General features: G+C 39.5%; 1 protein-coding gene across 2 annotated transcripts in view; it reads left to right on the forward strand.

Moving 5' to 3' along the window:
• Nucleotides 1–4,957: 4,957 nt before the first annotated feature.
• Nucleotides 4,958–27,017, forward strand: part of VWA5A (von Willebrand factor A domain containing 5A) — a 30,123-nt gene continuing 8,063 nt past the window's right edge. Inside the window, exons 1-15 of one of the 2 annotated variants that reach the window (XM_006056041.4) lie at nt 4,958–5,038; nt 6,026–6,070; nt 8,404–8,461; nt 8,565–8,767; nt 9,359–9,581; nt 9,704–9,879; nt 10,168–10,282; nt 14,789–14,958; nt 15,284–15,372; nt 16,040–16,184; nt 19,805–19,884; nt 24,700–24,814; nt 25,563–25,727; nt 26,005–26,105; nt 26,362–26,627. In XM_006056041.4, the coding sequence (XP_006056103.4) occupies nt 8,419–8,461; nt 8,565–8,767; nt 9,359–9,581; nt 9,704–9,879; nt 10,168–10,282; nt 14,789–14,958; nt 15,284–15,372; nt 16,040–16,184; nt 19,805–19,884; nt 24,700–24,814; nt 25,563–25,727; nt 26,005–26,105; nt 26,362–26,627 (1,891 nt within the window). In that variant the 5' untranslated portion in view covers nt 4,958–5,038; nt 6,026–6,070; nt 8,404–8,418. Of the gene's footprint in view, nt 5,039–5,144; nt 5,167–6,025; nt 6,071–8,403; nt 8,462–8,564; nt 8,768–9,358; nt 9,582–9,703; nt 9,880–10,167; nt 10,283–14,788; nt 14,959–15,283; nt 15,373–16,039; nt 16,185–19,804; nt 19,885–24,699; nt 24,815–25,562; nt 25,728–26,004; nt 26,106–26,361; nt 26,628–27,017 lie in introns of those variants that run through there. The other variant, XM_025286325.3, reaches the window with a different exon arrangement.

The following is a 27,017-nucleotide window of genomic DNA, read 5'->3' on the forward strand; positions in this document are numbered from 1 at the left end:
CACTCACACGGGATCATAATAGTCTGATTTGAGGTTTATTTTACTAAACATTATTCACAATATGCGTGATTCATGGGGTGGTAGAGGGCTCATATAGGTCTTGAGTATGCTTGAAGCTTTGTGTATTTTAACACAAAAATTTTTTTAAATGAAAATAAAAAATAAAATATTGACTCCAGTAGACCTTATACAATAATTTTGCTAGAAGATATATAAGGAGAACAGATGTTTATCTGTAATATTTTATTTTAAGGATAACAAGAATACTGTGTCAAATATCTACTTTTCTAGTACCATAAATCATATCTTTGAGGACTCATTTCTTTTCATTAAGAGCTGATTTCTTAGCCAAATTCAAGTATAAAAAATAGTATTATGAATAAAATTCACATGCTGTACATCAGATTCCAGGAATTTATCTTATAACTTAAAACTTTTTAAAACAGTCACCATATAAGGTGGTTGATGTGTTAATGTGATAATCATCTCAAAATATATCAAATCATCAGTTTGTACACTTTAAGTATGTATGTGTGTGTGTACTCAATTGCCCAGTCTTGTCTGACTTTCTGAGATCCCATGGACCATAGCCCACCAGGCTCCTCTGTCCATGGAATTTTCCAGGCAAGAATACTGAAGTGGGTTATCATTTCCTTCTCCAGGGGATCTTCCCAACCTGTAGATTGAACCCTTGACTCTTGCATCTCCTGCATTGGCAAGTGGATACATTTAAACTTGGTCTACCTGGGAAGCTTACACTTTAAGCATACACAATATTTATTTGTCAGTTTTTTTGTCAGTAAATCTAGGGGATACACCCAATCTCATTTTGTGATTTTTCTAGGAAACGAAAAATTTCTTGTATAAATTAGTGTATCTTACTTCTTTTTCAGGCCATGAATTTCTAAGCTGGAGAAAAACAAAGTATTCTGATTGAATTAGGTATCTGGTGGTGATTATTTTATCTTACATCTGAATATCCCTTTGTGTCCTTCAGCCTAAGTGAATTCTCCCTACTTCTGAAGACAGTTTAAAATCTACCCTTCCCTAAAGACTGCTGTTATCGCTATAGACAGTGGTGGTCTGCCTCACCTCTGAAACTCAACCAGTTCCTACCACTTTTTATAATGACTTGTTGGTCTCCTCAGGGATGGGTTTGATACATTAGGAGTGATGGTTCTAAGTCAAAGAGAGCACTGAATATGGTGATTCACTCATTCAGCAGTTGATCAGGATGAGGCATGTGTTGGCCAGTCCTCTCCTCACTAGACTGCAAGGTTGTGAAGAGAATGATGCTGCATCATCTTTCAGTGTGCTCATCTGTAGTAGATATCCTCAATACTTGTTTTGCCCATGTTCTGTGACTTGTGGGATCTTAGTTCCTCAACTGGGGATTGAAACCCAAAGTCATAGCAGTAAAAGCACCAAGTCCTAATCACTGGAATGTGAGAGGACTCCCTAAAATATTTAATAAATGAATTTAAAAGATTCCATCATTTGTCATTTACAATTATATGACTGAATTTTTTCCATTCCTGGACATATATTCAGAAAAGACAAAAACTAATTTGAAAAGATACATGCACCCTTATGCTCATAGTAGCACTATTAAAAGTAGCCAAGACGTGGTTCAGTGGTAAAGATTTCCACTGCCAAGTAGGAGATGTGGGTTCGATTCCTGGGTCAGGAAGATCCTCTGGAGGAGGAAACAACAACCTGCTCTAGAATTCCTGCCTGGGAAATCCCATGGATAGAGGAGCCTGGTGGGCTATAGTCCATGGGGTCACAAAAGAGTCAGACATGATTTAGTGACTAAACAACAGCAACAAAAAGACATGGAAGTAACCTAAATGTCCATTGTCAGATGACTACATGAAGAAGATGTGGTATATATAATATATACAATGGAATATTGCTCATACATTAAAAAAGAATGAAAATGCCATTTGCATCAACATGGATGGTCTTAGAGATTATTACATTAAGTGAAGTTAGTCCAATAGAAAAAGACAAATATGATATCAGATATATGTGAAATCGAAAACAACTATACAAATGAACTTATTTACAGAACAGAAATAGGCATAGAAAACAAACTTATGGTTACCAAAGGTTTGAAAAGTGAGGGATAAATTAGGAGTTTGGGATTAATAGCTACCCACTACTACATATATGTGAGAGTTGGACTGTGAAGAAGGCTGAGCGCGGAAGAATTGATGCTTTTGAACTGTGGTGTTGGAGAAGACTCTTGAGAGTCCCTTGGACTGCAAGGAGATCCAGCCAGTCTATTCTGAAGATCAGCCCTGGGATTTCTTTGGAAGGAATGATGCTAAAGCTGAAACTCCAGTACTTTGGCCACCTCATGCAAAGAGTTGACTCATTAGAAAAGACTCTGATGCTGGGAGGGATTGGGGGCAGGAGGAGAAGGGGACGACAGAGGATGAGATGGCTGGATGGCATCACCGACTCGATCGATGTGAGTTTGAGTGAACTCCGGGAGTTGGTGATGGATAGGGTGGCCTGGCGTGCTTCGATTCATGGGGTCGCAAAGAGTTGGACACGACTGAGCGACTGAACTGAACTGAACTGAACTACATATAAAAATAGATAAACAACAAGGACCTACCATATAACACAGAGAACTATACTCAATATTCAATATCTTGTAATAATTTATAAAGGAAAACAATGTGAAAAAGGAAGCATACATAACTGAATACCTTTACTGTATACTTGAAACTGATACAACATTGCAAATTAACTACATGTCAACAAAAATTTTTAAGGGAGAAAGAATAGTTATATAATTTTGGGGTAGGAATAAATTTATGTAATATTTGAATTATTCTTATATTTTTAAATTAAAACTTTATTCATGTCTTACTTAAAAATATGACTGGAAATCTACCACTATAGTTTAAAACACTTAAGAGAATATTACATTCTTTCTTTTACACATTCTATTTCTTCATCATTGTGTTCTAAATATGTATCTGATATTAGGCTATATTAATTGCATTGTTCAGGAAATATGATATTACACAGGTTTCCACTTGTAAAAAGAATATTAGAGGATATATTCTTATAAATATTCAGGCCACTAAACCCCAGAAATCAGAATTCCTTGAGGGACACTTGCTTTTATATTTCTCGGAATAAAATACTTGAACTGAGAACAGAAGTCACATTCTTTTAAACCTGCTTCTTCTTAATGAAAAGATGAAAAGGAATAACTGACATCTTTCCTCTTAAAATGATGAGATTAGGGAAAGAAAAGATACTCAGCTAGTTTCAGAGGAGGAAGGTGAGTTTCATAGTAACAATGTTCATGTTGTATAGAAATTAAAACAAAAAGATTCTAAATTAACTCCTGATTTTCTTGTAAGCTAGAGGTTCTGATGTTTGCAGGCCACCGAGCCACAGAAGTGGAGAGAAGAGCCTGTGGACACCTATCTTAAACTCAGATGTATAGTGTCCACTTAATGCTTAGTTAAGTCACATAGTGTCTAATGTGTGAATTAGTGTGTGACATCATCAGCCTCTAAAATAGAAATTTTAATACTAGAAATATTTTTATACACAATGGACAATGCCCAAAATGTTTTGTTTAATTTGTATGGCAATTCCTAGAAGTATTTATTATTTATTTTTTACAGGTTAAAACATGAGCTCAGAGAGCCTCTCTGATGGATCAGATGGTACCCTGTGTACTGAAACAAAATGTATTTGACTAGTGATTCAGTGCTGTTTCTGCCACTTCTGTGTTAATGGTTCCCTTCTTTAAAAGGGGGCAATTATTTGACAGTCAACATTGGTTTTTAAAAAATTATATTCTAGACCCGTGCTGTTGGATATTATAGCCACTAGCTAAGTGTGGTCACTGAGCATTTACAATGTAGTATGATTTTAGGTGTAGTGTAAATACATTATTAATTTCAAAAATCTGTACAAAATATGCAAAATGCTTCATAAGGAGTTTTACATCATTATATGTTAAAATATAAGTTTTTGTATATACCATATTAAATACAGCATTAAATTGATTTGTTACTTTTTTTTTTTCTTTGCTTTTAAAAAATGGACTTCTAGGACATTATAATCACTCATGTGACTGTATTATCTTTTCTTTTCTAAATTTTTTTTTTCTTTTTAGTTTTTTGGCCATGTGGTATGTGGGATCTTAGTTCCCCGGCCCTGGCACATCACACCTGCACATCTTACACTGGAAGGGTGGTGTCTTAACCACTAGACCACCAGGAAAGACCCTGCATTATCTTTCTATTGAGCAATCATGATCTAGACTTCACTTTTGAAAAAATACTTTTCAATTCTCATAGTTTTAATAGTAGTATGTAGTACATGGAAATGTTTAAAAACATAGCTTTTAAATTGCTAAATTGCTTTTGAATTCCAAAATGTACCTAAGGCCTGAATGAGCACAAATATTCTCAGTTATTTGCACTGTTAGTCCCCATTATTTGATTTTATAGTCAGAATGAAAAACCCACAAGTGACTCATGACTGGAAGACTTGGTCTGTGGGTGCCTTTCCTTGGCTCCTCATTTCCCCCACATATTGTAGGAGGGGATACAATCTTGGAACAAACGACTCAAATGAAAAATGAATCAATGATATAAAACCAATATAGTTTGGGGCCTAGCACAGTAAGAATGAAGAAATGCTAATTCAGTCTATTACAAAAACATGTAATTTTTCATGTTAATATAGTTTCTAACAGTGTTTTCATTAAAAAAAAAAAAAAAAAAAGAAAAATCCCTTCCCTTTGCCTCTCCTCTGATTGTTCCTTAACTGAGACCAGACAAAGGAAAAAGAAAAGAAAACAAACGTTCCAGGGTTGAGGACTTGAACCAGAGAGAAGTGAAATTTTCAATATTGTGTGTAAGAATTTTCCATCGATCCCTTAGTCACGTAGTCTCTACCTTACATCCGGTCCCTAGGAGGGGGCGTGGCTTCCTGGAAATTCTGTCTGCAGCTGTTTTCTGCCTGCAGCGACGCAGAGTGCTGGGAACAGCTGGAGGTAAGTGACTAGGGTGCCCGCGCCGGCGCTGAATGGCACCCTTGCTCCGGAGGATTGAGACCTGCCTCTTCCAACTCCCTTTCCCCATCTTTAAATCTTTCGGGGCTCGTTTTAACTGCAAGCCCAGGGTAGGGAACTTAGTCCTGGAGTGCGATGCCTTGAGGGTATCTGCGGGTTTGGTGGTTCTGGGGAATCTTGCTGAATGTGGAAGGGGGATGTAGCCATCTCCGGATAATCCGAAGACCCCTCTTTCTACTTCACTCTCTTTTACTTCATTTTACTTTTGATCAACTTCTTTCGTTCTTTCTTCCTTCCTTTGTTTCCTGTGGACACTTGATGCTTTCTCAATTTTATGTGATTTTATGCTGGGGAAATGGAGCTTCAAGCCCTCTCTCTCCAAGTCCCCCCACCCCGCACCCCCCACCCCCAACCCCCTCCCCAGTCGTACTGCAGCGGCTAAAGCTTTCTATATAAAAATTCAGGACTGACTCAGATATCTTCCGTTAGTATTTGGATGCTGAAATTTTAGGCCTGAATAAGGACTCAGTCACTCTCCGTTTCTAGAGGAGTCCCGCTTTCACCCACTCCCCCGGATTCCGGGTTCTCCACTTCTCCCCTGCAGCAGGCTGCAGGGGTGTGACCCACTGCGCCACCGCCAGCTGCTCCTTCCCGCCCCCGCTCTGCCGGGGCTCCTACATTCCAGAGGGTCCGCCTAGCCTGAGGCCCCCCGCCCCCGGCTCAGTGAGCCATCCTCTGCTCTCCCTGCTGCCTGGGATTCAAGGCTTTGACCTTGGCCAGCCCCTGTGGCCAGTCTGCCTACCTGTTGCTGGGTGCATTTCTGAAGTGCCTTCTTGAAGGAAGAACTAATTCTGACGCAGCATCATTTATTTGGGGAAGGGTGGGGGAGAGGGTTCAGGAAATCGAATGTCCGGCAAAGAGGGATTTGTTCTGGGGTCATAATCTGAAAATAGGATTGTTTCTTTATAGGAGACGTCCCTCTGCTTCTCTCACCCCATCTGAAAACCACCCTGGGTGAGTATTACCTAATTTTGGAGCATGGGTGGCCTGACATCTGACGCAGTTTCTTCAGCTGTTGTACCCGGTGTCTGTGTCCTTCTCCTGCTTTAAGCTCCCCGCTGGTGTGGTTAGAAATTCTTCCTGCCCCCAGCTCCAGCCTGTTCTACCAGGGAATTTAGCCCAGTCAGGAGTCTGCCTGGAAACCTCTCCTCCCTCATAGCTGCTACTGTGCTCTGTGTTTCTCTGCCAGATAGTGTGCTATTTTACCACGCTCAGTTTTTACTCAGTTGCTCAAAATAAAAACAGACACGGAAGGTTTTATTGGCTCTGATTTTTGAGGAGGGGCACCATGATAAGAAACAGGATTGCCATCATCTGGAGGAGCAACCTGGACTTTGCTCTGGATTGTGGATAGTGTGTGATATATTTTAAATGGTGATTGGGATGAGCATAGATGGCCTCGAATACTTACAGGCAATCTCACAAATGCTTGGGTTCAGAAAAGTTCCAGGGTATCTTCAATGGTAGAACCAGCTCCACCTGTTACTTCTCTGCATAAAGGAATCATAATGTAAATCACAGTATATGTAAATACATTGATTTCTTTGTTAACATGTCACATGAAATGGTTGTCTAAGGTTATAGTAAAACTTGGAAGATATGTTTAGAATGGCCTGATTTAAAATAGAGGACATGCGACATGTAGCATGTAATATACATACATGTATACATATATATATATATATACTATATATATACACACACACACTACAAATAGGTGAGTCCCAGGTGGCTCAGTTGTAAAGGATCACCACTATCAATTCAGGAGATGCAGGAGACAAGGGTTTGATCCTTGGGTGGGGAAGATCCCCTGGAGAAGGAAATAGCAACCCACTCCAGTATTCTTGCTTGGAAAATTCCATGGACAGAGGAACCTGGCGGGCTACAGTCCAAAGCACTGGACACAACTGGGCACATACATATGTACAAACCACACACACACATACAAATACATCTTCAACAGGAGAATCCATCAGCAGTTTCAATGATGAGCCACGAAAGAAAAGCTATAAGGTAATTGCCCCAAATTGTAAGGGGGTCCATTTTGAATTTGGCAGCTTCCAATAGCATGATCAAAGTAACAGCAGAGGTCTATTTAATGTAGTAAAAGGAATAATAGAAACAATACTTATGTCTATTAACATTGATTAACTGTTTCCTAAAAGTCAGGCACTGTTCTAGGAACTTCACACATACTAATTCATATGTGCATATATGATATACAGGTATTATGGTTTTCATTTTAGCAAGAGAATACTGAGATTCAGAGGGGTTAAACTAATTACACTGATTCAATATATCTAACAAGTGGTGTATTAAATATGTTTTTGAAAAAACTGGAGCTAGCCTTTGAACAAGCCTCAGGGTTTTTCAGAGATTTCCTATTTAGTATATACTCAAGGCAGTGGCACCCCACTCCAGTACTTTTGCCTGGAAAATCCCATGGACAGAGGAGCCTGGTAGGCTGCAGTCCATGGGGTTGCTAGAGTCGGCCACGACCGAGCAACTTCACTTTCATTTTTCACTTTCATGCACTGGAGAAGGAAATGGCAACCCACTTCAGTGTTCTTGCCTGGAGAATCCCAGGGACGAGGAAGCCTGGTGGGCTGCCGTTTATGGGATCGCACGGAGTCAGACATGACTGAAGCGACTTAGCAGGAGCAGCGCTGAACCTTACAGGTTCCCCACCTGGGTCTGACATTTAGAAGGAGCCTTACTACTGGGTTTTCTCCAGTGGCTTAGATGGTAGATAATCAGCCTGCAATGCAGAAGACTTGGGTTCCATTCCTGGGTCAGGAAGATCCCCTGGAGAAGGGAATGGCAACCCACTCCAGAAGGGGTTGCCTGAAGGGTTCCATAGATAGAGCAGCCTGGTGGACTATAGTCCATGGGGTCGTAAAGAGTCAGACACAACTGAGCAACTGACTCTTTTCTTACTATTAGCAACTTTTTCACCTATCCAGTCTTTTTTCTAGGTTCCTTCCTCCACCATTATGCCAGAGAGAAGCAAATACAATGCTGGTACTTGAGTGATTGGGCTTCTCTGTTGGCTCATCTGATAAAGAATCAGACTGCAATGCGGGACACCTGGGTTCGATCCCTGGATTGGGAAGATCCCCTGGAGAAGAGAACAGCTACCCATTCCAGTATTCTGGCCTGGAGAATTCCATGGATTATATAGTCCATGGGGTCACAAAGAGTAAAAACGACTGAGCGACTTTCACTTTCATTTTCTGAGTGAATAGTTCCCAGCATGTTACTCTGTTCATCATGTGTTTTTTCCACAGTAACCCTGTGTCACCATGGTGCACCCAGGAGGCCTCCTAACCCCCAAGGAAAAGCCAGGTAAGTCTGACTCATAAGTCTTACTTGCCTTTGTACCTAACCTGGCCCACAGGAGGCATTCAATTACATTTTGTTGAACTCTTGAACTCTGGTCTGTCTCCAGTGCCACTGAAGAGCATCTCTGTGACCTTGTCCATCTGTGAGTTTGTGGCTGGTGTGTCTGCAACCTTAAACTACAAGAATGAGGAGGAAGTTCCTTTGGAGGCTTTCTTTATATTCCCCATGGATGAAGACTCAGCTGTCTACAGCTTCGAGGCCATGGTGGATGGAAAGAAAATTAAAGCAGAATTACAGGACAAGATGACGGTACTGTGGATAAATACATTACCTCCTTCCTCCTTTCCCTAATGCATACTCTTCAGCATCTCTAGCAAATGCAACTTCACAAAAAGTGCTGATGTTGAATGCTCTTTCCTCTATCCCCCTCTAACTGCTATTTTCCTAAAATCATTTGGAGGGAAAGTCAATCAGAGTCACTTAAAGTACAGCTGTGGGGACTTCCCTGGCAGCACAGTGGATAACAATCTGCTTGCCAATGCACTGTCATGGGTTCAGTCCCTGGTCTGGGAAGATTCCACACACCACGGGACAACTAAGCCCTTAAGCTGCAAGTACTGAAGCCCACATGCGAGCCTGCGCTCCACATCAAGAGAAGCCACCACACTGAGAAGCCCAAGCACCACAGTGAAGAGTAGTCCCTACTCACCACAATTAGAGAAAGCCCGAGCAGGCAACAAAGACCCACTGAAACCAAAAATAAAAGCAAATAACAAAATTTAAAAACAAAGTAGAGGTGTGAACTTGGCAATACCAGTCACAGTTTCTCCCCGCTAGTCTTTGTTTTCTGTACCCTGTGTACCTCCACTGACTGTGTCAGCTTTCTTTCTCTGTCCTCAGGCACACACCAACTATGAGAATGCCATCATCCGTGGCCACCAAGCCTTTCTGTTAGAGGAGGACATGTGCTCCAGGGATGTATTCTGTTGTAACGTGGGGAACCTCCTCCCTGGGTCGCAGGCGGAGGTCACCCTGAAGTACGTGCAGGAGCTGCCCCTGGAAGCAGACGGGGCTCTGCGCTACGTGCTCCCTGCTGTCCTGAATCCTCGGTACCAACTCTCTGGTCAGTCTCCTCTCCCTCCAAATACTCCTGGGGGAGTTGATGTAACTGGGGAAACCCCTTCAAGGCTGTAGAGTGCTAGAAAGTGTGGGGAGGGAACACAGAACTAAAATAACTTTTTGTAGGATGTTCTGAGGACAGTTGCCTTAATATGAAGACTCCTGTAGTCTCTTTGGAGGACCTGCCCTACACAATCAGCATGGTGGCGACCATCAGTTCCCAGCATGGCATTGACAGGATTCAATCCAACTGCTCCTTGAGTCCTATTGAGTACCTTGGAGATAACAAGACTTCTGCTCAGGTAATTCACAAGAGAGCATTATCATTGCTGGTACCCTTTTCCTTTAGATCCTGACCTTGGTCCTCACTCAATTCTTCCTCCTCATTTTTTCTTATTAACCCCGAGGGGATCACACTGCGCTCCCTCCTCACCACCCTCCTTTAATCTCCCTAGCCTTCTGTCTGTTCTTGCTCCTGCTCTGTGTTGTTCTCCTTCGTGGAAGAAGCCTGTAGCCCTCAGCACTGACCTCAGCCCTGGGCAGAGGCAGCGATAGTCCTAACATGGCATCTTTGTCTGTTCCCAATTCAGGTTTCCTTGGCTGATGGACACAAGTTTGATAGGGATGTGGAGTTCCTGATTTACTACAGAGCAGTGCACACCCCTAGTGTAGTCGTGGAGATGGGAGAATCTACCACAAAGTCAGGTATTGTCTTTCTCCCTCTGCGGTTACCTCCTGAGGAGTAACTTTCTGATTTGGAATTATCTTCAAATTATCCTCAGTTTTATTGCCTTCTATCTAGTAGTGGGTGAAACATTGAAACAGCTTACGTTATGATGTGAAAGAAATGGTTAAGTTCAATGAATATCTTGTGGTTATATCTTTTAGGCAAATCTAAGTGCATCAGTAGATAATTGAACCAAGGACATGAACAAATAATTCACCAGAGGAAACACTAGTTTACTAACATGTGACAATGATCAGTCTCTACAAAGGCAAATAAAAATAAAAGTAATAATGTGACAGTTTCACTTTTCAAGTTATCAGAGATTTCCAAATAATGCTTTAAAAGGTGTGGTGAATTTGGTACTCAGAGACTGCCTGAACCAAAATAATTTGATATCAAGCTTTTGAGGGAAAATGTGGCCATATGCGTCAAAATAAATGTTTATTTTGGTAATTCTAGGTTTGGGAATCTTACATATGAAAATAAATCTAAATATAAGTAAAAATATGGATTGAAAAGTTCTCTTCTCTTTTAATTTAATCATATCAAAGACTGGTAAGCAATCAAAATGTCTTACAGTGGTTAAATTCACTATGCTAGGTATATTTGATGAGTTACCATGTAACTACTAAAATAATATACATCAACAGATTGAAATAATATGCGAATAAGGTTTCCAAACATTGTTAAAGTAAAAATGAGTTGTAGAAGTAGATTACCACTAGGAAATAATCTGTGCATGAGGAAAAACCATTTTAAAACAGAGAAAGTATGCAAGAAGTAATTGTGATTAGTTTAAAAGTAAGTTTACCTTTTAGATCTAACAATTTCTGTTGGTTTTGATTCATATACCTTCACGTAATCTCACCTAGAATTCTTTTTTTTTGTGTGGTAAATTTATATACATCAACTTTACCTTTGTAACTATTTTTAAGTATAAAATCCCATTGCCTCGCATACATTCACCTTGCTGTTCAACCATCACCCATCCATCTGCAGATAATTTTCATCTTGTCCTAGTTACTTAATTTCTGAGACTATGTTTAGTTTCTTACTGCTTAGCTTATTATTATTATAATATATTATATACAAATTATTATTGTAATTTCTTTAACGTGTCTTCTTTGGGGGACTTCCTTGGTCCCCCAAAGACCAAGACTTTGCCTTCCAATGTAAGGGGTGTGGGTTTGACCCCTAGTCAGGGAACTAAGATCCTACATGCCTTATGCCCCAAAAACAAAAATATGAAACAGAATCTATGTTATAACAAATTCAGTAAAGTCTTTAAAATGGTCCACATAAAAAAAAAATCTTTAAAAAATATTGATAGCAATTTATCTTATTTTCTAAATTTTTCTTAATATATGTGTACTTTTCCTTATAATTATAACTGGTATAACCCATATCCATCTCCTGTTCTGTGGGGCCTTCTTGGGCTGCCAGGCCACTGGATTGCAGGGACCTCAAAGAGGCTCCTCTTCCAGGAAGCCCTGTGCTCTGTCTTGTACATTAGTTGCCTGGCTTTGTCCTTTCCTTTTGGGGAGTTCCCCCTCGAGTGCCCCTGAAATTCTCCTGCAACAGTGACCTGGTCTTTATGTGAGTATGTGTATGCTCATATGCTCAGCTGTGTCTGACTCTTTTCAACCCCAGAGACTGTAGCCCACCAGGCTCCTCTGTTCATGGAATTTCCCGGGCAAGCATACTGGGAAATTCATTTCCTTCTCTAAGCTATCTACCTGACCCAGGGATTGAACCCACCCATGACTCCTGTGTTGACAGAGGGATTCTTTACCAATGAACCACCTGGGAAGCTGGACCTCATCTTTACTCAGTTATTTTAATCCCCTGGAGAAAGTTCTATGTTGTTGAATCTCAAGTGGTAAGGATTGAAATGTCAAGCCCTCTTCTTGCAAGCTCTATTAGCCATAGGAGGACTTCAGGGGACCCTTTACAAGTCTAGAGAATCCCGTCCAGCAGGGCCATTCACATCTTGCTTTCTAGATCATGTATTTGATCAAGATGACGTGCTATTTCCATCCATATAAAGAAGCAAATGACAACTGACTGGTTGACTCACTAAAACAGTTTGTCGTTCCACCAAATGAAGCATACCACTAGATGACAGAAATGCATAGCCTGTTTCTCAAAAACTTAGGCTGTACTTTCCATATTAAGAACATGATATTAAAAAAAATAGTATGTATAATTTAATAAAAATAATCACATAAAACAATTTATAAATAATTTTATAAAACTATTCTTAATCTAAGTTGAACCATAGACTGAATTCCTTAAGGGTATTATATCAGACTTCCCTCACTTAACTCTTAAAACAATATTTTAAAAAATTTTTATTGGAGTATAATTGATTTACAATGTTGTGTTTCAGGTATACAGCAAAGTGAGTCAGTTACACATACACATATATCCACTCTTTTTTTGGATTCTTTTCCCATATAGGCCATTACAGAGTATTGAGCACATTTCCCTGTGCTATACAGCAGGTTCTTATTAGCTGTCTATTTTATATATGGTAGTGTGTATGTGTCAATCCCAGTCTCCCAGTTTATCCATCTCCCCCACCTTATCCCCGGTAGACATAAGTTTGTTTTCTACATCCATGACTCTACTCATGTTTATTAAAATAATCTTGAGGCAGGTATTACTACTTTGATTTCACAGGAAACAGGATAGCAAGCAGAGGAGCTAGGATTTGAAATGCCTCATTTAGAAAAGAGGAAGTTGAGACTCTGGAGATGAAAATAATTTGAGCCATGACAAAAGAATAATGTAAATGAAACATATATAGTATTTCCTATGTGTCTGGCATTGTTCTAAAGTTATATATTGACTCATTTCATTGTTGTGGTAACCTCTCTGACCTCTTAGTACAGTGCCAGTCCCACTGTAAAGAGTTGTCTCTCAGAATGGAAAGTAATCTACCTTGCTCATTAAAAAAAAAAAAAAAAAAAAGCTACTCCTTTATATCCAGAGATCCTGGATTGTAGAAAAGTTATTTTTGAATCAGTGCTCTATCAAATATTTGCTGAGCCACACCCATTTTATTTGGAAGCCATTTTGGTTATTGAGATATCTCAGAGGTAAGAGGTTAAACTGAACCAGATCTTGTTATCATTCTGAATCCCAGGGGTACTGATAATTTAAAACTGTAATCCTAGAATCACTTTATAAAAATGGGATACTGGAATTTAATTCTGTGTCTTTTTATATTCTCTGAACAGTAAAACTAGAGTTGGTATAACCCACCCATTCTTATTTCATCTCCTGTATCTGTTTTCACTTGTTTCTCAAAATAGAATCACAGCTCTGGCTTTTGCAACTTGGAAACATAGGCTAGACGCCCATGATCTCTTCCATACCATTATTTGGATGATGCTAGTATTAGAGTGCAACACACATTTACGTACCTCTCTTTCTTTGTTCTGGAGAGTATCATAAGTGCTTTGTACCCAAATGAAGCACAGATGGATTTCCTTGTCCTGTATGACACTCATTACACTCTCAGCTCTTGTAAATTGTAGCATAAAAATTATCCACACAGTCGTCATTGTTTTTTTTCAAAGCTGTAATTAAGAATTAAGGACAGGCTTTCCTGGGGGCTCAGATGGTAAAGCCCCCTGCAATGCCAGGAGACCTGGGTTCGATCCCTGGTTGGGAAGATCCCCTGGAGAAGGAAATGACGACCCACTCCAGTATTCCCGCCTGGAGAATTCCACGGACAGAGAAGCCCGGCAGGTTACAGTCCGTGGGGTGGCAAGAGTCGGAGACAACTCAGCGACTAATAGTTTCTTTTCCCTGGTGGCTCGGTGAAAGAATCGACCTGCCAATCAGAAGATACCAGTTTGATCCCTGGTCTAGGAAGATTCCACAAGCCACAAAACAACTAAGCCCATGTGCCACAGCTATTGACCTTGTGCTTTAGAGCCTGGTAACTGCAGCTACTGGGCCTGCACACCCTGGAGCCCATGCTGGGCAACAAGAGAAGCCATGGCAATAAGTCCATGCACCACAACTAGAGAAGGCCCACGTGCAGCAGCCAAGACCCATCATAGCCAAAAATAAATAAAAAAGTTATTTAGAAAAAATAGAATTAAGGACCCCATGTAAATAAATTTCCCTTTGATTTGATGTGAAGACATCAAATAAATTAGCTTGATTCCTCTGACAAATCCTGGGACATTTTAATGATGTATTTCATTCCCAACTGCTAGGCTATTAACATCCAGATATAGTATTTTAATATTGCTTGTGTATAGTAAATTCTACCCTCTTTCTTCTCTTTCATATCTGTAATACATCTGTATCTTTTATATGTTTGTAACTCACCTCAAACTCTTTGCCAGCAGATATGGTATAAAGATTAAGCTGTTTTAGATTTGTGTTTTCTTAGCTCCTTAGGTAACTCGCTACAATTGATTCTTGAGTTCCCTTTTTCTTACCACGTCTTTATTCTTTTTGAGTAGATGGTGTGTTGGGAGATCCAGCTGTAATGGTGACTTTCTACCCGAATATCCCAGAAGCTCAGCCATCAATTGCCTGCGGAGAATTTATCTTCCTCATGGACTGCTCAGGAAGCATGCAGAGCCCCATAAGTAAACAGAGTAAATCTCAGCTGCGCATAGATGTAGCCAAGGTAAAAGTAGTTTCTTTCTTTTCCTGGTCACTTGCTCAAGTGGGAGTGAATCTTGGGGATTAAATTAGGGGGTAAAAGTAGTTTCTTTCTTTTCCTGGTCACTTGCTCAAGTGGGAGTGAATCTTGGGGATTAAATTAGGGTCCATTGGAGCTATAGATCTGTTCCCCATCTGAGTTACAGTTAACATGACTACTCTGAGGTTAGCCTTGGAATAGAAGGCTCTGGGGGAATGAAAGGGTGAAGACCCATTCCTGAGTTAGATTAGCAGGGTCATGTGATTGAGAGAATCCTTTCTCACTGTCTTCTCACATGGTCTTCCTTCAGGAAACACTGATTTTGCTTCTGAAGAGTTTGCCTCTAGGCTGTTATTTCAACATCTATGAATTTGGATCTACTTATGAGGCATTCTTTCCGTAAGTTTCCAGAAAGTCCATAGAGAATTCAAAAAGCTACTTTATACAATGAAATATTACTGAGTCATGAAAAGGAACAGATTTGAGTCAGTTGTTGTGACTCCTCTCTCCCCTTACACAGAGTAAAGTAAGTCAGATAAACAAGTATTATATATTGACACATATGGAGTCTAGAAAAATGATATTGATGAACCTAGTAGGGAACAGATTTGTGGACACAGTCAGGGAAGGTGAGGGAGGGATGGATTGAGAAAGTAGCATTGACAGTATATACAACATCACATGTAAAATGGATAGTGGGAAGTTTCTGTGTAACACAGGGAGCCCAGCCTGGCACTCTGTGATGGGTGGTATGGAGACAGGGGAGGGAGGGGATATATATATATATATATATATATATATATATATATATAAATATAAAACTATGACTGATTCATGTCATATGTCAGAAACCAACACAACATCAACACAATTTTCCATCAATTAAAAAATAAATAAAAAGTTTAGAAAGGCTACTTTAAAGAAAGGACTAAGTTGTTAAAGGGGTTGCTGCAGGATTGACTTTGGCTTTGGAGATTTCAAGTTAAAGTTGCTTACAATTCAGGGACTTAATACTGGGCTATGTCCACTAGCTTTCATTTCACTGGGGAGTGTTTGTTTTTCTCAGGAATAGTGTGAAGTATGCTCAGAGTACCGTGGAGGAGGCACTGCGGAGAGTTAAGCTTATGAGGGCTAACCTCAGGGGTACGGAAATCTTGATGGCACTCCAACACATTTACAAGCAGCCTTCTGTCCCAGGCCACCCCCTGCAGGTAAGAGTTGGAACAGAGATCAAAAAAGGGATGGAATGGAATCCCTGTTCAAGAATCCATAGCTCTGGGCTTCATCACAGGATTGTTGAAAAGTGGTAGTCATTTAGCCGTGGGCTTCCCAGGTGAAATGGTATAGAATCATTGGTGGTATAGCCTCAGTGGTATAGAATCCATCTGCTAATGCAGGAGGCTTGGGTTCAAACTCTGGGTCAGTAAGATGCCCTGGAGATGGAATTAGCAACCCACTCCTGTATTCTTGCCTGAGAAATCCTGTAGACAGAGGAGCCTGGCTGGCTATAATCCTTGGGGTCACAGAAGAGTTGGACACGACTTAACAACTAAACAACAACAACAAAATTTAGCTTTATGTCCTATAATAAAGAGACTAAGACAAGAGGCATTTGATGGAATTCCTCTCCCTTAGCTCCATGCTATGGACAATGGATGAAGGAAGCTCTTTTGGGAAGTGTGACAGAAGCCTTGCATTAAACTAGCAGAGGAGATGCTGAATATTCTCAGGGTTCTGATCAGACCATGTGAGGGATGTGAACATTAGGAACTTCATACCTGTTTGAATCACAAAAACCATAATCACAGAAAAACGAGCCAATCTGATCACATGGACCACACCTTGTCTAACTCAATGAAACTAAGCCATGCTGTGTGGGTCATGGTGGAGAGGTCTGACAGAATGTGGTCCACTGGAGAAGGGAATGGCAAACCACTTCAGTATTCTTGCCTTGAGAACCCCATGAACAGTATGAAAAGGCAAAATGATAGGATACCGAAAGAGGAACTCCCCAGGTCAGTAGGTGCCCAGTATGCTACTGGAGATCAGAGGAGAAATAACTCCAGAAAGAATGAAGAGATGGAGCCAAAGAAAAAACAATACCCAGTTGTGGATGTGACTGGTGATAGAAGCAAGGTCCAATGCTATAAAGAGCAATATTGCATAGTAACCTGGAATGTCAGGTCCATGAATCAAGGCAAATTGGAAGTGGTCAAACAGGAGATGGCAAGAGTGAGCATCGACATTCTAGGAATCAGTGAACTAAAATGGACTGGAATGGGTGAATTTAACTCAGATGACCATTATATCTACTACTGTGGGCTGGAATCTCTTAGAAGAAATGGAGTAGCCATCATGGTCAACAAAAGGGTCCGAAATGCAGTACTTAGATGCAATCTCAAAAACGACAGAATGATCTCTGTTCGTTTCCAAGACAAACCATTCAATACCACAGTAATCCAAGTCTATGCCCCAACCAGTAATGCTGAAAAGCTGCCGTTGAATGGTTCTATGAAGACTTACAAGACCTTTTTGAACTAACACCCAAAAAAGATATCCTTTTCATTATAGGGGACTGGAATGCAAAAGTAGGAAGTCAAGAAACACTTGGAGTAACAGGCAAATTTGGCCCTGGAGTATGGAATGAAGCAGGGCAAATGCTAATAGAGTTTTGCCAAGAGAATGCACTGGTCATAACAAACACTATCTTCCAACGACATAAGAGAAGACTCTACACATGGACATCACCAGATCGTCAACCCCAAAATCAGATTGATTATATTTTTGCAGCCAAAGATGGAGAAGCTGTATACAGTCAGCAAAAACAAGACCGGGAGCTGACTGTGGCTCAGATTGTGAACTCCTTATTGCCAAATTCAGACTTAAATTGAAGAAAGTGGGGAAAACCACTAGACCATTCAGATATGACCTAAATCAAATCCCTTATGATTATACAGTGTAAATGACAAATAGATTTAAGGGACTAGATCTGATAGACAGTGCCTGATGAACTATGTGACATTGTACAGGAGACAGGGATCAAGACTATCCCCCTGGAAAAGAAATGCAAAAAAGCAAAATGGCTGTCTGAGGAGGCCTTACAAATAGCTGTGAAAAGAAGAGAAGTGAAAAGCAAAGGAGAAAAGGAAAGATATGAGCATCTGAATGCAGAGTTCCAAAGAATAGCAAGAAGAGATAAGAAAGCCTTCTTCAGTGATCAATGCAAAAAAATAGAGGAAAACAAGAGAATGGGAAAGACTAGAGATCTCTTCAAGAAAATTAGGGATACCAAGGGAACATTTCATGCCAAGATGGGCTCAATAAAGGACAGAAATGGTATGGACCTAACTGAAGCAGAAGATTTTAAGAAGAGGTGGCAAGAATACACAGAAGAACTGTACAAAAAAGATCTTCACGACTAAGATAATCACGATGGTGTGATCACTGACCTAGAGCCAGACATCCTGGAATGTGAAGTCAAGTGGGCCTTAGAAAACATCACTACGAACAAAGCTAGTGGAGATGATGGAATTCCAGTTGAGCTCTTTCAAATCCTGAAGATGATGCTGTGAAAGTGCTGCACTCAATATGCCAGCAAATTTGGAAAACTCAACAGTGGCCACAGGACTGGAAAAGGTCAGTTTTCATTCCAATCCCAAAGAAAGGCAATGCCAAAGAATGCTCAAACTACTGCACAATTGCACTCATTTCACACGCTAGTATAGTAATGCTCAAAATTCTCTAAGCTAGGCTTCAGCAGTGCATGAACTGTGAACTTCCAGATGTTCAAGCTGGTTTTAGGAAAGGCAGAGGAACCAGAGATCAAATTGCCAACATCTGCTGGATCATCAAAAAAGCAAGAGAGTTCCAGAAAAACATCTATTTCTGCTTTATTGACTATGCCAAAGCCTTTGACTGTGTGGATCACAATAAACTGTGGAAAATTCTGAAAGAGATGGGAGTACTGAAGAGGAACTAAAAAGCCTGTTGATGAAAGTGAAAGAGGAGAGTGAAAAAGTTGGCTTAAAGCTCAACATTCAGAAAACGAAGATCGTGGCATCTGGTCCTGTCACTTCATGGGAAATAGGTGGGGAAACAGCAGAAACAGTGTCAGATTTTATTTTTTGGGGCTCCAAAATCACTGCAGATGGTGGTTGCAGCCATGAAATTAAAAGACGCTTACTCCTTGAAAGGAAAGCTACGATCAACCTAGATAGTATATTGAAAAGCAGAGATATTACTTTGCCAACAAAGGTCCGTCTAGTCAAGGCTATGGTTTTTCCAGTGGTCATGTATGGATGTGAGAGCTGGACTATGAAGAAAGGTGAGTGCCAAAGAATTGATGCTTTTGAATTGTGGTGTTGAAGAAGACTCTTGAGAGTCCCATGGACTGCAAGGAGATCCAAGCAGTCCATTCTAAAGGAGATCAGTCCTCGGTGTTCATTGTAAGGAGTGATGTTGAAGCTGTAACTCCAATACTTTGGCCACCTCATGTGAAGAGTTGACTCACTGGAAAAGACCCTGATGCTGGGAGGGATTAGGGGCAGGATGAGAAGGGGACAACAGAGGATGAGACGGCTGGATGGCATCACCGACTCGATGGACCTGAGTCTGAGTGAACTCCGGGAGTTGGTGATTGACAGGGAGGCCTGGCGTGCTGCGATTCATGGGGTCGCAAAGAGTCTGACATGACTGAGCGACTGAACTGAACTGAACTGACCCGTCTGAAGTGACATGAGTCTCTGGAATGAAATAGTTGAGGTTTTTGAAGGGCAAGTTCTGGTGTCTTTAAATATACTTCAGAGACTTGATGGATGTTTTCTTTCTACAGGTTTTTGTCTTCACAGATGGAGAAGTTACTGATACATTTACTGTCGTTAGAGAAGTTAAGAGCCACCGTCTAAGGCACAGGTATGAGTTAATGTGCCTGGACCCACATAATGTCACATGCAATCTAGTGACACCTATTAACAGTATTCATATTGCTTTCAGACAACAGAATGATTCAAGTATTTTAGTTTTAATACTGAAAATATTTTTCTATATAATCTACTTCCTACTAAAAGAAAAAATTAGTTTTCTAAATAATATCAACAACACAATGAAATCATTATCTTGTGGTGTCTCTAAACCACAATGGAAACAAGAACTGAACAGTACGATTTTTCTTTACTATAAACATTGTAATCAAAATAATACAGAAAACTATACAACTTTAAATGTACAGCTGGGTGAATTATCAGAGTGACACACATATGTAACCACCACCCAAGTCTAGAACCAGAATGGATCCGACTTCTCTATCCATTTCTATCACATCCTAATTTTAATCTCTACTCATTTTTTTCCTCTCCAAAGAGGAAATAAAATAACACTGTGGATTATTTTTGCTTGTTTTTGAATGAAAATAAATGAGTTATGCAGTATATATATTTTTTCCCTTTTTTTAATTATTTTTTTTTTTACTTTATAATATTGTATTGGTTTTGCCATACATCAACATGCATTTGCTACAGGTGTATTCACGTGTTCCCCATGTATGTTTTTTATTTCTGTGTATCTGGCTTTGTTCCCTCAGCTGTATGTTGAGATTCATGCATATTTCACGGAGCCGTAATTTTCATTGGTATATAGTATTCCATAGGGTGATTATACCATAATTTACTTGTTGATTCTACTGCTGATAGTCTTTGGTTTAGTTGCTAAAAATTATACTTCTGTGACCATTGAATTCTTGTACATGCATTTTTTGGGCATGAACATGTGTATACATATATATGAATACATACATACATATCTATGCTCATATAATATAGAATTCAAACACACTGACATAATTGTGAAATTTTGGGAGTATACCAAATAGTTTTCCAAGTTATTGTGCTAATATAATACATAGCAGCATTGTATCAGGGTTCCAGTTGCTGCTTTACTTATCCAAAATTTGGCATTATTTGTCTGTTAAAACTGTAACTAATTTTGTGGGTGTGTATAATACTATCTTATCATCATTTTAATTTACATTTTCCTAATTAATGAAGTTGAGCACATTTTCATATTTATTGACCACTTGGATGTCCTTTTGTGATCAAGTCTCTTTCCAATTTTTTTCTATTAGATTTTCTTTTTTTTTTTTAGCACAAAATTCTTTATTAGTTTTTGTCAATGCAAATTTTCCTTAATGTTTACAGAAAATAAATCAGGATAAGCAAACATTTCTTAAATTCACTTTGGAATGACTAGATGTTTTGCCTAAATTACCAGATACATTTTTGACCTTCTACCTACTTCTTTCAGGCTACATCACAAATGATACTTAATACATCTTAAGTCAGCCAAATGCAAGCAGAGATCTGGCACACTGAATAGCCATCTGGAGTTCATTCTATGGTCTAGGTGCAAACACTTTTTGACATGTTCTAGAAATATAGAACAGAACATGTTCTGTTCTATGGCTTTCCCTCAAGAGGGTATCTTTTGATTAATAATTGTTCTTAATTTGATATAGTTTTCCCTTTTAGTAATTTGCTTTATGGTTAGTATTTTTTTCTATTCTGTTAAAAAGTCTTCTGTTATCCAAGGTCTTCAAGCTATTTGCCTTTGTCATTTTCTTGAAGATTTATTGTATTTTCTTTCACAGTTAGAATCACAGTTGATCTGAAATTTATTTTTGTGAATTGTGTGAATCAGGGGTCAGGGTTCTTTTCTCTTTCTCTTTTTTTTTTTCATGTGGATATTATGTTGACCTTGTATCTTTTATTTAGAAGTTTGTCCTTCCTCAGTGATGTACAGAGCCATTTTGTCACAAACAAACATCTATACATGTGTGGCTTGTTTCTGGATCCTCCGTTGCCTTCTGTTGGTCTGTTTATTTGGACATGTGCCAGCAATACACTGTATAAATTAATGTTACTTTCTGATAAATTTTCATTTCTAGTAGAGTAAGTCCTCAGCTTTACTCTTTTTTAAGACTTAGTCATTCTTGGATTTTTTGCATTTTATAATTAGCTTGTCAGTTTTTACCAAAAGAGGAAACATGTTTGGATATTGACTAGAATTGTATTCTCTTTATAAGTCAGTTTTGGGAGAACTTTAGTATTTGCTGTATCAAACATTTCCTCTATCTATATGATATGTCCTTCCTTTCATTTGGGTCTTTCTTCATTTTTTCTAAATATGTATTTCCTATATATTGTTTTGAAAGATTTACCAAATCTAGCAAATAGTCGCAAGAATAAAGCAATAGATGTTCATCTACCATTTACCCACATCCACCAGTTATCAATGTTTTAACATATTGATTTCACTTAATTTTTTTGGTCTGAAATAGTTGAAAGCAAGCCACAGATGCCATGACCTTTCTTATGCATATCATTTTGCATTCATCTTCTAAGAACTAAGAGTATCTGACAAATAGCCAGAATAAAACTACTTGGGCTTCCTTGGTGGCTCAGAGGTAAAGAATACACCTGCCAATGCAGGAGACATGGGTTCAATCCCTGATCCAGGAAGATCCCACATGCCACAGAGCAGCTAAGCCCATGGGCCACAACTCTTGAGCCTGTGCTCTAGAGCCCGAGAGCTACAACTCCTGAGCCCACATGCCGCAACTCCTGAAGCCTGTGCGCCCTAGAGCCTGCACTCCACAGCAAGAGAAGCCACTCCAGTGAGGAGCCCACACATCACAGCTGGAGAGTAGCTCCTCTCACTGCAACTAGAGGAGAGTACACTCAGCAACAAAGGCTTAGCACAGCCAAAAAGAAATAAGTAAATTACAAAAACCAATACTCAATTCAGGATATTTAATTTTTATATAATCCATTATTGAAATATAGGTCATTTTGCCAGTTTTTTAATAATGTCATATAGAATTTTGTTTGTTTGTTTATTTTTGTTCAGGAGAAAATCCAATAATAAGTATTTTATTTAGTTATTATGCCTCTTTAATCTCTCTTCCTCTAGAGTAGTTTCTTGGCTTTTCATTATCTTTAATGACACTGATATTTTAAAAGAGTACTAGCTAGTTATTTTTGTAAAATTTCAATTATGTTTGTTTGACTATTTAAGTTTATGTTTAGATTAATATTAAATATTTTTGCAAAAAATATTCCAAAGTGAATTTGGGCCTGGCTGTAAATTTTGTCACTTAGTTAAAGGTGGTCTCTGACATATAACTTTGACATTTTTGTAAACATCTTGGTTTCAGCCAATGTTTACCCAGTAGTTTTAGCATTCACTAACGATTATTGTCCAGATTGCTGTTAGTGGTTACAAAATGGTGATTTTTTCAATTCTGTCAAGTTTTCTATATTTATTACTTGGCATCCTACTGTAAAGAGGATTTTTCTCTTCCTGACTACCTCCGTCCGCACCCCCCAACTTTTTTTGTTGTTGTTGTATCAATGTGTACTTTTGGATTCTTCTATTATTTTTCACTTTTTAAAGATTCATTGCTCTCATTATCTATTTAGATTCTCAGAATTTCTAGGTTTGGTCAGTGGAAGCCCTTTTAACTTGCTCCTCTGTCTTTTTTCACATGTCTCTGGTTTGTGAATATGTTCTTTCTTACCAAAAACAACAACAAAAAAAACCAATTTAGAGATCATGTTGAGAATTTGAAGAAGATAATACCAGTATGCTGGAAGGCTGTGGTCTCTGGAGGGCTTGATCACAGTTAGGTTCCTACAGTTGGATGTCGGGTTCTTAGATCTCCATGTTTAGAGCATTAATCCTGAGGCTGATATGACTAGATATGCATAGATGATGACTCACATTAACCTGATTAAAAAGAGATGGATACATAGGCCAAAATTATAGTGCATTAATTTCATATAATGATAACTTTTTTTGTCACGCCCTTAAAAATGCTTATATTTGTAGTATCTCTGTTTATAGACAGTCTTATTTGGAAATCTGTTTGTGGTTTAAAAGCTATTTGTTGCACATCGACAAGGGTGGGGAGAGGACCCTCCAGTTAAAAGAGCAGGAGGCACTTTTTTTCTGGTGGCTCAGATGGTAAAGAATCTGCCTGCAATGCAGGAGACCAGGGTTTGATTCCTGAATCAGGAGGCTGTCCTGGAGAAGGGAATGGCAACCCACTCCAGTATTCTTGCCTGGAGAATTCCATGGACAGAGCAGCCTGGCGGGCTATGGGCCATGGGGTTGCAAAGAGTCGGATATGACCAAACAACTGACACTTTCACTTCTCGTAAGACTAGCCTTTTGAGGGCAGGTGTGGTTTCGGTACAGTGTTAGTCAAGCACTGATGGCAGTGTCTATTTTTCCTAACTTCTGATTTCTGATTCATTCTTTGGATTGATTATTAAAATAATTGATGAGGATGCAGTCCTATTTGTTTTTTTCTGCTTCTAGAATCAGTGTAATATACAATGGTTTGCCAGGGGCATCATATGACCAGAATAGTGCTCAATGCAATTTCTGCTTTTTCGTAAATATGTGATCTTGGACATGTTTTTTAAGTTCTTCGGGCCTTAGCTCCTTACCTGCAAAAATGAGATATTAGCCTATCTCTTAGGAACATTGTGATGATTAAATTGCATCATTAATTTAAGGCATCTGGTCCCCTGACATATGCTCAATAAATGGTAGCTCATACTTTTGGTCAAGGAAGAAAACTATCTCTTTATGTATTTTTCATCATTTTGTGTTAATTTTATAAATTCACTTTTTAGTGCCTGTCTCTAACATCTTATTTTATAATTCCAGATGTTTTTCATTTGGTATTGGTGAAGGAGTCTCCACCAGCCTCGTAAAAGGCATTGCCCGGGTGTCACGGGGCACTTCAGAATTTATCACAGGCAAGGAGAGAATGCAGGCCAAGGTGAGGGACAGGCCTTGTGTCTAGAGGTGGCAATATAAGCAGAGTGTGGAGCAGAGTGGGGCAACAACTCCCTGCCAGCATTCGTTTTCTTATATCCCCAAGGACTTGGGCTATATACTTAATGGGATTACTTTCAGCCTTATGCAGAAGGAGCCCAGTATATAGTTTTGGGAGAAATGGCATCTGGTTCTAGTAGTTGGAAGCCCAGAGCCAAGATGCTGGAATAGGTTAGGGCTTTAGATTTAAGAGAAATTGAATTTTGAATGTCATGACTGAGATTCTAGGTGTTTGCTTTAGGGCCTCTTGTGGTATTGTACCCCATCCTTTGTACAAATACTACAAAGTAAAGATGAAGGAACAGCAGTTATAGGTCTGGTAGATTGGAAGAGGTGGTAGATTGACAGTCCATTTGCTTCATATCCACAAAGGAAGGCATCTTCCACCTCTGGTTATATTTCTAAATTCCTCTTTCCCAGATCTCTTATCTAATCCCTACCTCTCCTGGGTCTCCTTTCCCAGACATTTCCTTCCTTCCTTCATAATTATGTCATTCAATCTCTCAATGTTAGTTTCCTCATTTGTAAAGAAAGAGTAATAATGCCCATGTCCTCTCCTGGTGTAGATGGTATTAAGGAATAGGTGTATCATGTATTGCATTGCATAACACTTGACATGTGATATTCAGTTAGTAGTAGTATTGTTGCTGTTTCTATGTTTTGTGCTTATTCTGGTCTTTTTCCTTCACCAGGCACTTAGAGCCCTGAAACGTTCTCTGCAGCCCGTGGTAGACGATGTTTCTCTGAGCTGGGATTTGCCTGATGGTCTGTCTGCTAAAATGCTTTCCCCAGAACAGACTGTCCTCTTTAGGGGTCAGAGATTAATCCTCTATGCCCAGTTGACTGGGACAATGCCGGTGAGTTCACATTCTTGTGTGTTCCTCTAGTCAGAGTAGCTATTGTCCTAAACTCTGCTCTGGGCAAGTCCATGAAAGCTGGTAGAGTTTCATCAAGAGATTTCCCTTGCCAGGTAGAGTCAACCCGGCCCTTCTCTATTATTTCAAGTCTCTGACTTCTTGAATTTCCTGGTTCCCTGTCAGAAATTTAATGGGTTGGGTTGGGGAGCTGCCCCATATCTATCCTTTCTTTTGGTAATCTCTTCCTTTGCCATTTTTACCCTTCTCTAATTTGTAGCCAGCAGAGGCAACAGGAGCAGTTTGCCTCAAGTACACACTCCAAGGAGAGAGTCTGGAGAATAAAGTGACATTTTCCCTACAACCCAAGCTTGATGCCAAGTGAGAATTCAGTGTTCCTTTGCTATTTTTTTTCTTTCTTGTTTGGTCTCTGCCATCCTTCAGGGTTGATTTCCTTCTCTTATTTTGGGGTTCAGTAGTGGCCCTACCATCACTTCTTCTTCCTAACCCATTTGTCTCTTTTTCTTCCCCTAATGTGGTTTTTCCCTCCTTTTCAGCCTTAACTTTTGAGGGTCCTGTACAACTGACTTTTGTGTGCTTGTCCCTAAATCACAGGATTTTTTTTTTTTTTTTTTAGCCTCACCATTCACCGACTTGCAGCCAAATCCTTTCTGCAGACCAAGGACATGGGCCTCAGGGAAACTGCAGCAGGTGATAAAAAAGATGTGTTGAAAGTTAGCATGGAGTGTGGAGTCATAAGCTCCCACACAGCTTTCATTGCTGTCAACAAGGATCTCAACAAGCCAATTCAGGGGCCACTGGCTCCTCGGGATGTTCCAAGGCCAGTGCTGATGTATGCTGCCCCAGTGATGCAATCCTTGTCACCACCGAGGTGTGGAACTGGTAAGTTTTACCCCATTCAAACTCATGCAAAAGAAGGGCCTCTGGACATCTGAACACAGCATTTAAAGAAAAAGTTTATGAAAGGTCCTTGTTGTTCAGTTACTGAGACATGTCCGATTCTTTGCAATCCCATGGACTAGGTATCCCAAGTATCTAGGGATAGATGGCAGAGGGTTTTCCAAATGAAATTAAGAAGAAATGAAGTGGGAAGACAATAAATGAATGTGTATTCAAAAAAAGGATATTCAGATGGGGTCATCAAAATATTAGATACTGCAGAAAAGTCAAGGTAAAAGCTGAAAAAGAGCTACTGGATAAATATCAAAGAAGCCCTTGCCAATCTAATGAAGAACAGTTTTATTGGCTTGGATCAGGAAGCAGTCCATATTA

The sequence above is a fragment of the Bubalus bubalis genome, chromosome 5 (genome assembly GCF_019923935.1).
Source record: "Bubalus bubalis isolate 160015118507 breed Murrah chromosome 5, NDDB_SH_1, whole genome shotgun sequence".
NCBI classification, from domain to species: domain Eukaryota; kingdom Metazoa; phylum Chordata; class Mammalia; order Artiodactyla; family Bovidae; genus Bubalus; species Bubalus bubalis.